At 35.1% G+C, this 17,321-nt stretch overlaps 1 protein-coding gene across 3 annotated transcripts; it reads left to right on the plus strand.

Moving 5' to 3' along the window:
• Nucleotides 1-736: 736 nt before the first annotated feature.
• Nucleotides 737-15,876, plus strand: LOC306871832 (uncharacterized protein). 3 transcript variants are annotated; one of them, XM_079420014.1, is made up of 16 exons: nt 737-820; nt 2,203-2,395; nt 2,506-2,630; nt 3,715-3,881; nt 4,330-4,423; nt 6,266-6,356; nt 6,575-6,639; nt 7,659-7,735; nt 7,907-8,104; nt 8,307-8,437; nt 10,506-10,599; nt 11,402-11,515; nt 12,678-12,776; nt 12,930-13,008; nt 13,583-13,704; nt 15,215-15,876. In XM_079420014.1, exons 2-16 carry the CDS (start codon nt 2,250-2,252, stop codon nt 15,578-15,580), a joined length of 1,968 nt encoding a protein of 655 aa, XP_079276140.1. In that variant the 5' UTR covers nt 737-820; nt 2,203-2,249; the 3' UTR covers nt 15,581-15,876. The 3 variants fall into 3 exon arrangements, with proteins under 3 accessions (XP_079276140.1, XP_079276142.1, XP_079276141.1); XM_079420016.1 differs by having other exon boundaries at nt 7,910-8,104; XM_079420015.1 differs by having other exon boundaries at nt 3,718-3,881.
• The last annotated feature ends 1,445 nt before the right edge of the window (nt 15,877-17,321 follow it).

The raw sequence follows: 17,321 nt of genomic DNA on the forward strand, positions 1-17,321 counted from the left end.
GAGAGTGCAAGTGTAGAGGGTCGAGCGGTTTGTTTTTACAGTAATTAAAAAAGAAAACAAATAGATAAAACAGAATTACAACAGAGTGCTAGAGTTTGAGGGTCAAATAAAGATGGAAGAGATGTGTTTTTAGCCGATTCTTGAAGATGGGATTGAGTGCTGCAGGTCATTCCAGCAGGAGGGAACAGATAGCCTACACATAACACAATATGATAAATTAATCAATAAAATAAATGAAACTAGATATCAGCACAGTCTTTGAACTGTTACGGTCTGGTGGACGCTACAGAGCTCTGAGCAGCACACAGACACAGGAACAGTTTCTTCCCTCAGGCAATACATCTCATGAACACTCAATAATAAACGTGGAACACACAACACTATCATACATTATTTATTCACCACACTTACTTATTTTTTCATTTCAAATTTGCACATATCAGACCTGTACACATAGTTGTCTATATTATATATTGTGTTTTTGCAGTTTTGTACATTGCCTATCTGTATATTATTATTTATTATCTGTGTCCTGTCTTTCTGTTGCACTGTGGAGCTTCTGTCACTATAACAAATTCCTCGTATGTGTAAACATCCCTGGCCAATAAATCTGATCTGATGTGATCTGATCGTGTAGTGTGTGGTCTGAGACGCAGTCGCTCCTCCGGTCCTGCAGGGGGCGCTGTGTGTCGCTCGCTATGATCGCGCGCAGACCGGCGAGAGTGTGTTAGCTTCAGCGCCGCTAACGTGACAGAGGAGGTTTCAGCAGGCTGCAGCTCGTTTCTCCGCTATTAAACTCATAAACCCGGCGGCAGAGTTCGTGAGTAGCTTTTATTCTGCAGGTCAGCTGACGCCAGAGTTCAGAATACGAGCGTTATGCGAGAGGTTTGCGGGGCGCTGGTGGTGTCGTGTTTATGGACGGCTAGCTCTTAGCGGATAGCACACAGATAAAGAGCACGGCTCTGTCCCAAACCCTGCCGAGGCGCCTATCTAGACAGCATCTTTCTCATTTATAAAATGCAGGTTTTGACCTTTAAACTTAAACAAGCTGTTTTGGGGGTTTTTTTTGCTACTAGAGTTTTAAATATGTAAATGGAGATCTCATTGTAAATGACTTCTGTTATGAATAGTTTTTATCTGAAATAAGCATATTACCTATTAAATAATGAACGGGTTGATTCAATAAAATTACAGAATTTATGCTATTTTTGATGTGTAAACAGATGCAATATGTATGGAAGCCCGTTTCTGCCTCAGAATAAAAATAGAAAAGGTATTTGTGAGTTTTTAGGTGTTTTTTGTGCACTTCTGACAGGAATTCAGATGATATAACAGATAAAAACTAGTGCTGAGTATATTTATTATGTATATATACATACACATGCAGTATATATTTAGAAAATATTTACATGTATATATTTATATTCTTGTAATTTATATTATATATAAATATATTTAAAATATAAACAACATTTTTCTGAAATGTATACATGCATGTGTGTGTGTTTATATATACATAATAAATATACACAGAACACACATATATTATGTAAACAAACTTTTATTTTGGATTAATTGTTTGATAGCACTAAACACAAAATTGCGAGGGAAAAAAGTCATAATTGTGAGATAAAAGTCATAATTACCTTTTTATTTTTATTCTGTGGCGGAAACAAAAAACAGAATTGCAAGATGAAAAGGAAAGTGTCAGAAAAACGAATACTTCTGAGTTTATATCTCACAATTCTGTGCTTGCTAGCACTTTACTTAAAGCTTTTATGCATAATGCATTATAAAAGTAGTTTTAATGCATTAATTAATGCACCTTATAATGCATTGTATGATCTCATGAATAATTATAATCACAGTGTTACCTGTGTTTATATCTTGCAATTCTGCAAAAAAGAAAAGCCAGAATTGAGAGACATAAACACAAAAAGAGTTAAAAATGTGCAGTGTTTTTTTATTTTTTTTTATTGTTTTGGAAATGGGCTTCCATAATAGATGTTCATGTCATATCATGCCCTATTTTAGTTCTAGTCATAAGTAATTTGTTAAAAGGAAAAATAGTCTATTGATCATTAATGTATCATTCACTTTTATGCATTGCTTATGCTCCTCTCTGGATAAAAGCATCTATTGAATGCAGGAATGTAATGCTCTGCACATGTTAAAGCGTGTTATGTGTGTGTTTTCTCTCAGGCTGCAGTGAAGCGGTGAATCTCTGGTATCAACAGGCAGACGTCAGCATGTTTAACCATCACCAGCAGCAGCAGCAGCAGCAGCAGTTTCATCAGCATCTGCGGCAGCTACAGCAGCTGTTCCAGCAGCAGACGCCTCCTCCACCTCCTCCTCCACCACAGCCTCCGCCCGCCCATCACATCACACACGCACGGTACCGCCAGCATCACATTCAGCATCACATTCATGACTCTATTATTTTGTGCTGAATATGATGCATGATGAACATGCATGAGTTTATATCCTCTGTGTTTGTGTTTTCAGGCCTATGGCGGTTCCCGCTCCCGCGCCTCCATCTGCCCGTATGGTGAACCTGTGCTCCGCCACGCAGACCATCATCGCTCCCAACCCCATGCTGCAGGGGGCGCTGCTCATGCAGCAGATGCAGGGTAAACTCATGCATCCTAATATAGCACGCACTATATGTGTCCCTGCAGCACAAAAGCAGTCATGAGTAACACAGGTATATCTGTAGCAATAGACAACAATACATTGTATGGATCAAAATTATACATTTTTCCTTTATGCCAGAAATCATTAGGATATTAAGATCATGTTCCATGAAGATATTTTGTGAGTTTCCTACCGTAAATATATCAAAACTTAATTTCTGATTAGTAATATGCATTGCTAAGAACGTCATTTGAACAACTTTAAAGGAGATTTTCTCAATATTTAGATTTTTTTGCTCCCTCAGATTCCAGATTTTCAAATAGTTGCATCTCAGCAAATATTGTCCTATCATAACAAATTATTTTTATTCAGCTTTCAGTTGATGTATAAATCTATTGATATTCTAATAGAATTTTTGTTAGTATTTTGAATTAGACTTTTGAATTAGATTTTTACATTGTTTTTCATTTTAGTTGAAATTATTGTAATTTTGTTAATTCCATAATGTTTTAAAATATGTTTACATAGTTTTAGTTTATTTATTTTTAGTTAAACGAAAATGAAACTGAAAAATATGAGCTGAAACAAGGTTTTTTAATGCTTTTAATTTGTTAACTCTAATAGCGCTGATATTGACAAAACAAGTTTCCTTGAGATTTTCTTTTCGAGTAGTACTCTCTTGATAAACCTACATTAGATGCATAGATGCACTATATAATTAGTAATATGTATCAAGTAAATATAATTGATATCACCTCAAAATCAAAAGAGAAAAAGTATTTTGAGGCTTCTTTCTAGAACCTTTATTTATGTATGTGTTTATTAATTTATTTATTTAGAGACAATTACACATTAATAATGCATAAAATAAATGTAAAATATTCCAGATTTAGCCAGTTATTATTTGTAGCATTTCTGCAAGACATCCAGGCATTTTACTTTTGAATTTATTTGTGATTCCCATTATTCTTTGTAGTGATTCTCTTAACTCTTAATACAGTCATTTTTTCCAAAATCTAATTTTAGGGGCAGGGCATCCTGTAGGTGTTGTATTGAGTGTGTTTTTGGTCCTGTGTGAAGCAGGTGGCATGCGTGGCTTTGCGATGGGAGGCCAGCAGTTTCCTCAGTTCTTCACTGCGGGGTCCAGAGCGTCTCTTCTGGGGCCTGTTCCGATGGGGGTCGCCATCAAAACCCCACACATGGGATTCCCACGACACTTCACGCCACACACGCGCTATTTCACCAATGTGAGTGTGTGTGTTATCAGCTGTGTATGGATTGTACATTTGAATTTTATTTTTGACATACAACACTTTTCATTATATAAATGATATATTATGGCATATTGAGCACGTCACCATTTTTCCCAGTAAATATATTTCTAAAGATGCTGTTGATATGAAATTTTCACCAGACATCAATAACAACACAAGCAATCCATACATACAAAGAAAACAAATACTTTTCCCCTGTGTCATTCCATTTTATTACACATAACTTAATTTATGAACTTATTTGTTTTGTTTTCTTTGTGTGTATGGATTGCTTGTGTTGTTATTGATGTCTGGTGAAAATTTCATATCAACAGCATCTTTAGAAATATATTTACTGGGAAAAATGGTGATGTGTTCAATACTTATGTTACCCGCTGTATTTGGTAAATCTGTGGCTCTTTTGCTAACTGAACGCACACAGGAGTTTCAGGCTCGTCAGCCGGACAGAAAGAGGGAAAATGAGCAGAAATCTGTGGCCAGCATCGACAGCCAATCAGAGGCCAGCAGCAGCAGAGGTAACTGTGCATGAACCAAATGTATATACAGAGATCCGCAATCGTAACAGAAAAGGAGGAATGTTTTAGTAATTCTACAAAACACTTGTTTCCTGAAGAATAACGACAAGCAGGATTGAAAAAACATACAGCCCTGCATCATATTTTCTGAATGAAATACTTGTTTCTTACTAATTTTGTGCTGGTTATTCACAAAAATAGTGTCAGTTTTGGTCTTGCATGTCACATTTTCTCACAAAATGCGTGATCCGTGCTGGCAAAATGAGTGTGAATGTGCACAGGCTAATTTTGAGCTACATGCACAAAAAAAAAAGTGAAAAATGGCGAATTTGATGTTTTTCTAGCGATCCCAATAGTAATTAAACATCTAAAATTATCATTATTTGTATGTTTTCTAGTACCTTTTCTCCTCTGACTGTTACTCGAAACGTGCGTTCCTGATAAATATACACACATATATAAAGAAATACAGTATTCAAGTATTCACACAAACATAATCTGTTATGCCTGAAGTGAATGTTTGGGTAAAAACATCAGATGTGAAACATTACATTAGATCCGTGCATTACAGTAGGTCTTCATATACAGGCCGTCTGTCTCATTAATGTTAATCTAACGATAAAAGAGGGAATCATTCACTGCTCTTGATTGAAATGCTTTTGTAGTTAATAATGTAATGAACACACTAAAGGGATTTTTACATTTTATTATTTGTTTTTCTTACTTGAAGGATTTTTTTAGATGTAAAATGAAAAAGGTAATGCATTATTTGTTTCTTATATTTGTTCTACTGCTTTTTTGCATCTGTTCTTGTTTATAAGAACAAAGATAAAATTTTAAAAAGGCTATATTGTGATTATTAATAATATTATTAAGAAAAGAACTGGAGGAAAAGATGCAATGTTGCTCAGTGATTTTGCTTTGGGACCTTCAGAAAACTCAATATTGTCTGACTCTATCGACTTTAGCTCAGTCATTTTACGTCCGGTTCCAACCAATCATACATAATTTTAAAAATCTTTTAATGGAGAATTTTTGTAAATTTGCTCATTTTGCCAGCACAGGTCACAAAAGATGCATTTCAGAGCATTTTTGCTTTTGACGACCATTTATAAGGTGAAGAAATCTCACATTCTCTCTTAATCAGCAGAAAAACACCTGAATCTGAGCCAGATTACAACTAATTATCACACATTATTTTATGCCTGATCCTGATTTTAAGGTTAGAATTATGGCCGGTAATAAAAGAAAAATGACATTTTTTTCTGCTTTTATTGCATCCAAACAGTCACAGAAAATCACAGATTTTGTGAAAAAGCTTATTTAGAAACTTGTTCATGTAGAGTTCTTTGACATTAAGTAGTATTTAAATACATTTCCACTCCTTTGAGGATTGTAAGTTAAATTATACATTTTGAACACATTGTTCTCAGTAAAATCAAAGCTTGAGACGTGTCTGTTTTTGTTTTGATAAGTGCATTAAAGCCGATACATAAGTATAGTTTGAAAAATCTTCATTATTTTGTGGCATGATGGGAATTAATTTTTTTTTGCATATCAGCAGGGTTTTTTTTTAATGCGGTGCTGATTAATACATACATGAACATATACAATCCACATACACCCAATAAAATAATCAAATCAGACAATTTGTTTTATACAATAAACAAATGCACAAAACATAATATAAATTAATTTAAAATATAGGAATTGTGCGATGTAGAATCAGAGATTATCATAGTAACGAAAGAGATGCAATAAAATGTTTAGAGCTCTTATAATCTATTTAAATATCTATTTATAATCTATGTAAATCATAAAGCATGTGTGTTTTGATGTGAACAGATGAAGCGTCCGCTGCAGCCGATCCGGGATCTCAGGAGTCTTCAGAGCAGCCCGACGAACCAGCGGCCAAAAAACACAAAACACAAGAGTCAGTGGCTTTACATCTCTCTGTTAATATCACAAGTGTCCTTAAAGACAACAGTTACTTGCTTATTGGGACAGATTCATTATGCACATCACTCCTCTTGTCACACTTTCATTGAGAACGAAGGCTGATTTGATCCGGTTTGTGACGTGTTCTGTTTGCTCTCGGTGTGTTTGAGTGCGTTTGAGGAGGAAAATCATGTGTTTTGTGTGTTTGTGCAGGTCAGAGGAGCCTGTGGAGACAGAATCAGCTCAGAGTGCTGAATATAAGAGCCCAGATCCTGCAGGTAAGGAGGATTTCACCTGATTAAACCTACATCTGTGACCAGCTGGGAGTGATAAAATCATTTGTTTAAAAACATTAAAAAAACAACAGAAATGATATTTGCAGTAATGCCATTACAATCGAGGAATGTTAAACCATGTCAATTTTAACACCAATTTTTCTGTAAAAATATGTTATTGACCTGTTAAATTGCCCTAACCGGGAATTATAGTGTTGTTTCAGTATTAGTTTTTAATTAATTATTTTTAGATTTTATATTTTCATTTTAAAGGTTTAGTATGTTTTTTTGTGCTTTTGCCTTTTAGTGGTTTTTGTCATTATGTCCATGTAGTTTATTTAATTTAATGTTTTTACTGTAATACATCAAGTTAAACTAAATGAAAATGAGAGATGTTGTGCAAGTTTTTAAAAATATTTTATTTCGGTTAATGTTTGTGTAATTTTTCTATTATATATATATATATGAGAGCGACACACACACATACAGCTTTGAAACCACAGGAATAAATTACATTTTAAAATATATTCAATTGGAAAACAGTTTTTTTAAATAGTAAAAGTATTTCAAAATTTTACAGTTTTTTTTCTGTACTTCGGATCAAATAAATGCAGTCTTGGTGAGCAGAAGAGACTTCTTTAAAAAACATTAAAAATCTTACTGTTCTAAAACTTTTGACCGGTAGTGGATGTGTGTATATATATATATATATGTAATATATATATATATATATATATATATATATATATGTGTGTGTGTGTGTATGTATTTATAATACATAATAAAATAAATATACTATATTAACTATAATAACTCCACGTGTAAATCCACATGAACGCCTCACAGCTGTGTAATAAGCGTCATGTTCTGATTGGCTGTGATCGTCGGGTTGCGCAGCACTTTCTTCTGTCTCTAGAAACCATGTGCTTTGAGCTGGAAGTCCTCTCTATAGATGAGCGTATAGTTATGTGTTATGAATGAGCGTGGAGTCCTCTTCCTGTGAGTGATCTGATGTGTTTCAGAGCTCACGCTGCAGGAGGGAGGCGGTGTGGACGGAGCGCTGGCTGCAGAAGCGGATGAACCGAGTCAAGTGGCTGAGGTTTGTACCATCATCTCTGTATGATCTAAGAGACCAGATACACAGTTTTCACCATAAAACAGGTGAAAGAATCACACAGATGCACACTGTAGGAGGAACTCGAGCTGTGGATAGTCAACTCTTTTTTTTCTTCAGATAATGTCAACATGTGTCTTATTTGTTTATCTTCAGCAGGTTGAAAACACAGAAGCTCCAGATAAAGAGGTTGAGCCGCAGATCAGCGACGGTCCAGACGACGCCGCAGGCTCCGATTCGCTCCCTGAGATCAAGGAGACCACAGACACTCCCGAGGAGGTCAAAGACGCAGCGGCAGAGACCTCTAACAAGTTCTTCTGCTATATTTGCAACATCACTTGTCATAACCAGCAAGTAAGTTTCTCTGATATCGTTTACATGACCCGATATATTAGCAGCATAATTGGTGCAAGACTTTGACAAGAATTATGATGCTTTTCATAGCCCTCACTGATGAAAAGCAGTTTGACCCATTGCTTTTGTTCTTCTTTTGCAAGTCGCTTTGGATGAACCCGTCTGTTAAATGCATAAATGTAAAGAAATCTTGTGTGTGCAGAATTTCCAGAGCCATATGAATGGACTGACGCACCAGCAGAAGATGATGGAGATCCAGCACATGAGCAATGCGTGTCTCGTTACGCTGCTGCCGCGAGTCCAGGAGTCCCTGCAAGGAGCTCGCAGAGACGGGTGAGAGATTCTGATGATTTAATGCATTTATGCTTCAGTACCTTACTGGAATCAGGCCATCCAAGATTAGGATGAGTGTGTTTCTTCATCAGGTTTGTATAAATGTGTTTCTGCATCAGTGTCTCAGCAATGGATGCTCTGCAGTGAATGGGTGCCGTCAGAATGAGAGTCCAAACTGCTGATAAAAACATCACAATAATCCACAGCACTCCAGTCCATCAGTTAACATCTGGAGAAGACAGAACCTGAAACTAATCCAGCATTGAGACTAGCGCTGGGACGATAAATCATTGCATCGCAAATCGAGAAATGATTCTGCATCGATTCTGAGATTTTCCGAATGCATCGCGATTCTTTCTCGAGACGATTCTGAGCTTAGTTTTAAACAGCAGATGCTTCAGAAACAGCGGTACTCTGCTTGTTTCCAAATCCTTACACACACTCGAACCTAAAATAATCATTCATAAGATTCGAAAAGGTTGAAGCGAATTACAAGGGTGTTCACAGTGGGCTGTGTTTACATTAATCTGGCGTCATAAAAGCATTCTGAGCCGAGGTGAGATTACAGACTCAGCCGAACACACAAGCGCTCTTCTTCATCAGCATTTGAGTGTGTGGATGAACACTAGCATAGAGCGCCATCTGCTGTTAAAATCGATGCTCAGAATTGATTCCAGAGGAATTGCGTTGCATTCTGAAAATCTCAGAATCGATTCTGCATTGATTTATCGTCCCAGCCCTAATTAAGACTTTTTAAAAATAAAATCTGAGTCCATAATCCATAATAACTCTTCCTCCAGTGAAAAAGTGTTCTGGTCTGAATCAGGAGAGAAATCTGCAGATCAAGCAGAGTTTAAGACAGCTCTAAACTAATATGTGGCTGGATTTTGATGTGAGAGACAACAGGAGATGCTCTTTTTCACTGGAGGAAGAGTTATTATGGATTATTAGGGGTGCGTCGATCCGATATTCAGGATCGGTATCAGCTCCAATATTGGCATTCTCTGTCAGTTCGGGGTATGGGTCAGACTAGATCAATCCAAATCTGATATTAGCCGTATACTACTGTGTTATTGTTAAGCCCCACGAACGCCACAAAAACATCATAAAGCACCATAAAGTTTTCGTGCACTATATTCCAATTGTTCTGAAGCTGCTACATAATTTAATGTGAGGTAGAAATGAATATTTAAGTCTAGTTTACTCTGTCTGTTTTCCTCCATTCAGCGTTCACTGACGAGTGAAGACGATCAAACTCTCTTCAAGATGATTCAATGTTCATAATATTATACTTGACCTGTAAATAAAGATAAATGTTTTTTCAGAAAAGGATTTATCTTGGAGTTTCGTTTTGTTTCGTGTTAGATCACAACACTGAGTAGAGAGCACTATGTTCTTCACGAGCACAGAGATTTAACACTGTTCAAAGAAAAGGCTCAATAAACTATCACACAGATTTAATGCACTACGCATCAATGTCTCTTCCCTTGGTGCTTTGAACTTTTCTATGCGGAGTGCTGTGATTATTATTTTTACTTAATTATTAATAGCCTTTCTTGTTCATATAGAGGTTGATGCCTCATTACTGTGCTGTACATTTAAAAGAAATGTCTTTTAATTTTATAGTAGGCCCTATATATTTATATATAAATATATTACTCTTTTCATGAATGTATTTTACAACCATACAAAGAGCGATGTGTAACATTTTACCAGATTTAATCCAACACTTACTCACTTGTTATTCATTTTGTTCCCCATAATGTTTTTTTTTTCACTAAAATTGAGATTTTATGAAATTATTGTGCACTCATTGGCAAACTTTTGGTGCATTACTACTTTATATTCTAGAAAATAAACAACAGATCTTAATTGAAGAGGAAAATTTCAGTTATCTTTCCTGAAATGCACACACTATATTTAAAGTTGCACAGCTCGTAACTGAAAGCATGCTCATTTTTGTCCTCAGTCTCCTGTTGCAAGAGTGATATGCGTTTGTTTTCACTCCTCTGTTTTTACGCTTCACGCCGCCTGTCCTTCTGAACGGTCTGTCCTTCTGTTGTTGCAGTGAGAAGAGACCGGGTCTGCAGAGATGGTGCTCCACCTGCCAGATGCACTTCACCACTAACGTCATGGAGCATCGCAGAACCAAGGAGCACAAGGTGAACAGGACAATATTCCTAACCAGGGCCCGTATTCACAAAACATCTCGAGGCTAAAAGTAGCTCAAAATCACTGATTCAGGAGAAAATCTTAAATATAATGGGTCTGTCAGTCCTAAACGTACGACTCCTACATTTTAGCTTTAAGAGTATTTCACAAAGCGTTTTAGTGCTAAAACTAGCTCCTAAATCTGTGAAAGGATAGGAGCAGTGAAGAGGAGTCCTCAGCCACAAACTATCCTAAAATAACTGTTGCCGGCAATCTGCCTCGGAGCATAAACATCTAGAAACATTTGAGAATTTGAAATTATGCAAGTTTCATGATTTTAAATAGTTAGACATGCTTTTTGATTAAAATTAAATTTAACCATTACAAAGGAGTCCAGAAAAATATATTTAATATAATTGTAATTGTAATCAGAAGAGAAAGCGTGTTAATGAGGTGACAGAGCTGTAATCTCTCTGCTGTGTTTTGTCTGGATCAGCTGTGGAAGGAGTCGGATCTAATAAATCAATAAATGTGTATAACGACACAGGTATAACAAGGTGAAGGAGACTTTTCAGGACATTTCCCCATGTCCCCACTATTCAAAACGCTTATAAATCATACAGAGTGAGGTTTTTTTGGGGAAAGTAGAAATGCACAAAGTCTCCTGTGAGGGCTAAGTTTAGGTGTAGGGTTGGTGTAGGGCAATAGCACATACAGTTTGTTCAGTATAAAAACCATTACGCCTATGGAGAGTCCCCATAAACCACAAAAACTAACGTGTGTGTGTGTGTGTGTGTGTGTGTGTGTGTACAGCGCTGTAGCCGCTCGTCCAGCTCCAGCTGCACCGTCTGTAAGCTGCTCTTCAGGACACACAGAGAGTTTGTGGAGCACATGCAGTCGACGGAGCACAAGCAGCGAGTCGAGCAGGTGATGATTGATTATGTCGTGTTATTAATACGGTGAATCAAAATCGATCTTTCACTCTTGAAATGCATTGAAAAGTGTTGGGGACGATTGTTTCTCTTCAATGGAGTGTAATATTCATATACGGCATCTGCAACATGCAATTTCCACATAATATCATTTTAATTTGTCCTTTAGTTTGTAAACATGAACAGAAATGTATTTCGGAGTAATGCACTTAATACTGTAGTCTATAGCACATGCAGTGCACTACACTGTAAAAAAAGAAAGAAAGATGTTTTATTTGCCATTTCTGTGGAATTATTTGTGAAATTTGAGCAAAGTTTTAGAAAGTCTCTTGTGTTTTGGACATTTTTTTAAATAGTTTTATTTTATTTCCATCTTGTTTATTTTAGTACATCTAGTTAAACTAAATTAAAATGAGAAAAGTTGCATAGGCAACTAGCTGAAATTAAGTTTCATATTTTATTTTATTTGAGTTTGTTTTATTTCAAGTAAAAAAATATTTAAATGTATTTTTGTTTAAAAAAATAATAAAATAATTAACTTATTTTATTTCAGCTAGTAGCCAAGGCAACCTTTCTAATTTTCATTTAGTTTAATTATTTAATGAATTAGTGTTAAAGTAATTAAAACCCAATAAACTAAAACTAATAAGTAAAAAAAAAAAAAAACTTTATAGATAGATATTTAAATAATGACAAGAACACACAACAAAATTACTAAACCTTTAACTAAAATGAAAATGAAAACATAAAATATAAAAATAAGATCTAATTCAAAATATTAGCAGAAACTGTAATAGTGAAAATAAAAAAAATTTATAAGGCTAATGTAAGAATAAATTTAAATAAGTTATTTTATGCATTCAAATAATTAGACATGCTAAAACAGAATTTGGTCAGGACAAAAATAAAATAGGGCCCTAAACATGTCATTTTTGTTAAACTTTTAATAAATTGATGTGAAATTATGCAAGTTTCATGATTTTAATTAGTTAGACATGCTTTTTGATTAAAATTAAATTTAACCATTACAAAGGAGTCCAGAAAAATATATTTAATATTTATATAAAATATAAAAAGATGTAATTGTAATCAGAAGAGAAAGCGTGTTAGTGAGGTGACAGAGCTGTAATCTCTCTGCTGTGTTTTGTCTGGATCAGCTGTGGAAGGAGTCGGATCTGATGAATGCTGACATGTTTCTGGGTGAAGAGGACGGAGAGTGCAGCGACGACGAGAGAGAGGAAGAGGACAATGGGAAGGTGAAGATCTTCACATGTGTGTGTGTGTGTGAGTGTGTGTGTGAGAGTGAGAGTCTGTCTGCGTGTGTGAGTGTGTGTGTGTGTGTGTGTGTGCTGCTGAGCTGGTGTGACTCTGTGTGTGTGTGCTGGTGTGACTCTGTGTGTCTCCTGCAGGAGGGCTTGTCTGCACAGATGGAGGTCACCCTCGAGGATCTGACCGAAGACGAGGAGTTCGACTCTGACACGGTGTACGGTGAGTGATCATCAGCCACAGACCTCAGGGTTTACTCCCCTTTTGTCACTTACAAAATGTTGGAAGTTTTTTGTTCATATGTGAGCAATAATCTTTCCATTGATGTATGGTTTGTTAGGATAGGACAATATTTGGCTGAGATACAACTATTTGAAAATCTGGAATCTGAGGGAGCAAAAAAATCTAAATATTGAGAAAATCTCCTTTAAAGTTGTTCAAATGAAGTTCTTAGCAATGCATATTACTAATCAAAAATGAAGTTTTGATATATTTATGGTAGGAAATGTACTAAATATCTTCATGGAACATGATCTTAATATCCTAATGATTTTTGTCATAAAAGAGAAATGTATAATTTTGATCCATACAATGTATTGTTGGCTATTGCTACAAATATACCTGTGCTACTCATGACTGTTTTTGTGCTGCAGGGTCTCATATCAGTATTATATCACTCATCTGCTCGCTAGATATCAGCATCATCTTCTGAAAAGCTGTCGATCACTAGTTACACTGAACCTTCTTGTTCTCAGATGTGTTTGAAAAGCATTATTGATTATTCATTCATCGGCAGGCTCGAGTTTTGTGGTGCCCGTGGCTGGTTTCCTCTGTCGTCTCTGTAATCAGTTCTATCACTTTGAGTCTTCGGCTCGACACACACACTGCAAGACGCTCAAACACTTCCAGAGTCTCAAGGTACGATCCGATGCATGTTTCTCCAACAAGCTGCAAACGCAAAACTTTGTCGCTTTCTGTCACCTTTTTGAAGCAAAATAAATATGTTTATTTGTATGTATCAATAAATAATTATTAATGTTATGCATTTATTAAATACTGCAGATTATAAATTTGATTTCGGTTCATTTGCTTGTTATTTAGATTTATTAATATTTTGTGTAAATTGTCCTGTTTCCGTTTATTTCTAGGCTCAGATTCTCATTGTTTTTGTGCCAGATAAACACTTCTTGCATAAATGAGATCATCTTGTGGTTAGCAGTTGGTTAGTTTATGGTATACTTAACTAACTATTCAAAAGGATAGCTTGATTTTATTTTTATAAGTCTGCAGGAAATCAAAATTGATGTTCTTAGTTCATGTTCCTGCCCTAATTGTGAACAATTTATCAGGGAATTTTATTCCAAAGGGTTTGTTTTTTAATCATTTTTCATCTTTTAAAAGACTTTGTTTCCTGTTATTTGTTTCAGTCTCATTTTATATAGAGACATTTTCACCATCTTGTTATAGTAAAATAATATTGATCAAATATCCTGCATTTATTTTCTCTGGAATCAGTGTTATTTTAGTATTATTTATATACTTTTATAGTATTTATTCATGTTTAAAATTAGCGTTTATTTTTGTATTTTCAGTTTTTCATTTTAGTTTTTAGTCATTTTGTTATTTTTGTCATTTTATTTTTTAAATTTGAGATTTTTAGGTTTGTTTATTTTAGTTTTAGTAATTTAATTGAATGTTTTATTCATTTTGATTATTTTTTACGTTTTCAAGTAGCTTGTAACTTATCATTTTTATTTCCTTTTTTTAGAGTTTTTAATCTAATATTTGTTTTATATATTTATATTATTTTATTTAAAGTTATGTTCAGTTTTAGTTAGTGCTGTCAAACGATTAATCGCGATTAATCTTATCCAAAGTCTTGTTTATATAATATATATATATGTGTGTGTGCTGTGTATATTTATGTACTGTATATATAAATACACACACATGCATCTACATATGTATGAAAAATGTTGTTTATGTGTTAAATATAGTTATATATAATATAAAATATAGGAATATAAATATATACATGTAAATATTTTCAAAATAATTCACGTAAATATTTTCAAAATATATTCTGTACGTGTGTGTATTTATATATAAATAATAAATAGTACACAGTACACACACACGTATTATTTTGGATGTGATTAATCACGATTAATCGTTTGACAGCACTAAATTTAGTTAACAATAACACTATTAAATATCCAATTTTACATCATATTATAGAAACAAAATGTTTCTGAATAGTTTGCTATTGACTCATTAAGTCAGCTTCCTCATAATTAATTCAATATTATTATAAATGTATTCCCTCTAATATGAGCTTCAGAAAGGCATCAGAATTGTGAGCAGTCATGTTAAATTAGCAATAAAGTGCATCAGTTGTTAATGATAATGTTGGTTTGTGATTGTGCAGCGTTACAAAGCCTTAAAGAAGCAGGAAGACTCCGGCTCAACCTCAGCAGAACCAGCAGACCACATCAGTCCAGATCAAACCGCTCTCCTCCCAAAACCAGCTCCACAGACCCTGCAGTCCTGCAGCAGTACCTCACATCCCAGCGCCAGCAGCAGCCGCGCACAGGAAGTCCAGCCGCTCGCACAGGAAGTCCAGCCGCTCGCACAGGAAGTCCAGCCGCTCACACAGGAAGTCCAGCCACTCACACAGGAAGTCCAGCCGCTTGCACAGGAAGAAGCTGTGGAGCCGGAGCCCGAGGAGAAGAGCGGCCGGGGCCGGGGCAGGACTCCTGCTAAGAGACGAGGACGAGGAGCGAGACGACGCTGAGACACACAAAACTGTATCTGCCTCAGAGGACCTTAGTGAAAGCACCCGCCCTAGACCGATTCCATGGGTTTGTGCCACAGATTCAGCCTCTGACCCTGTTTGCCATGAGCACACGGACCTCAGACGAAGGGAATGATGGGATACGCCGCTGGAGCACGTGACTCTGAAGGGTTCACTTCCATCGAAACATGTTCAGCTCAGACTTCAGCCCAAAACCAGCCAGATCTACATCCATACCTACCATCAAAATTAAATACTTCAATCTTAGTCCTAAAAATAGGTCTTTTAAAGCAGTTTTTCAGCATTTTATTTATATATATATATATATATATATATATATATATATATATATATATATATATATATATATATATATAGGATTTTCTAGACAAGTCAAAATTGTCTTGTTTACAGAAAAAAAGTCAAAATTAAGTGAGTTTTTGCTTAGAACAAGCTAAATAATCTGCCAATGTGGTAAGCATAATTATCTTGTTTTCTGTTTGTAATAACATATTTCTTACCACATTGGCAGATTATTTTGTCTGTCTGTGTGTATATATAATGTTTTTAATATATAATTATATTTATTTTTTACAATTATAATTATATATAATAAATATGCTAAAATGATTATTTTAGGACCATTATTTATTTAATTATGATATTTATTTTTTATGATAATTGCACACCTTCTCTCCAGTTCTCAGTTACTGTAATGTGAAATATTATCCTCATTACTGCAAAGCAATAATGGCATTATTGCAAAACAGTTGTTGCACTGAATTTAATGTATGCCGTTTTTAATCTTAAAAAATGAATAAGATATGATTTTGCATTACAGTAATGTTACCTTTCGGGGGAAAATGTGCTGAATTGTCATAAATAATAATGTCACAGTGTGAAACACACTAAGAGTTGTACGTGTTTGTGAGGGTCTGTTTGGGTTTGGTGCTGTTTTCTGAGAGACTGACGCTGGACCGACTCCAGAATGGAGCAGCATTCATAACCAGAAGATCCAGAAGAGACACCATGTTCCTGGACCCATGGCTTATTTCTACACACACCGAACCTGTCAGCAGTTCTAGTTTAGCAAACAAGTCCTTTCTGTTTCAGCTGATTGTATTCTGGACAGTCTCACGACGAAAGAGAGAAACAAAGAAAGAAAAATTATATTTTGCAAAAAGAAAATGAAGCCAATTCTTGGGACTTTTTGGGGTTTTCTATTGTGACATTATTTTCATGATAATAAAGCACATTTTCCCCTCATTCTCATTACTTAAAACTAATTTAAAACAATAATTATATAGTGTAATATTACAGTAATGAGCAATATTACAGTAAAAAAAAGTGTGTGTGTATATATATATATATATATATACAGTAGTCAACATTCGAAGTGGATCAAAAAAGTTAATCAAAGACAAGAACACATTTTGGTTTTAGGACAACTTTGATGAAAGGTTTTGATCCACTTCAAATGTTGACTACAGTATGTGTCTATAACATAAAACATAAAAAACATACAAATGTATTATATATGCATAGTATATATTCATTCATAAGAATTTGGGATTAAAATGTGCATAATTAGCATGAAAATGAGAGTTCAAAAAGTATTGATGGGACCTAAATATGCTTCCTTTTTGTGTAAAACTTTATTTCTTTGTGTTTAGGAGTGAAGTTTGACCTGGACGTGTTTTTGAGAGATGGTTAGGTTTCCTGTGTTGAGCTGTGTTGGTTT

This window comes from Barbus barbus (genome assembly GCF_936440315.1).
Source record: "Barbus barbus genome assembly, chromosome: 6".
Classification (NCBI taxonomy): Eukaryota; Metazoa; Chordata; class Actinopteri; order Cypriniformes; family Cyprinidae; genus Barbus; species Barbus barbus.

Bases quoted from the DNA above. Each gene is read 5' to 3' on its own strand.
- LOC306871832 (XM_079420014.1), top strand. From the start codon at position 2,250: ATGTTTAACCATCACCAGCAGCAGCAGCAGCAGCAGCAGTTTCATCAG. The intron at 6,357-6,574 runs GTCAGTGGCTTT...GTGTTTGTGCAG, and splicing joins AAAAAACACAAAACACAAGA to GTCAGAGGAGCCTGTGGAGA. The intron at 13,009-13,582 runs GTGAGTGATCAT...ATTCATCGGCAG, and splicing joins CGACTCTGACACGGTGTACG to GCTCGAGTTTTGTGGTGCCC.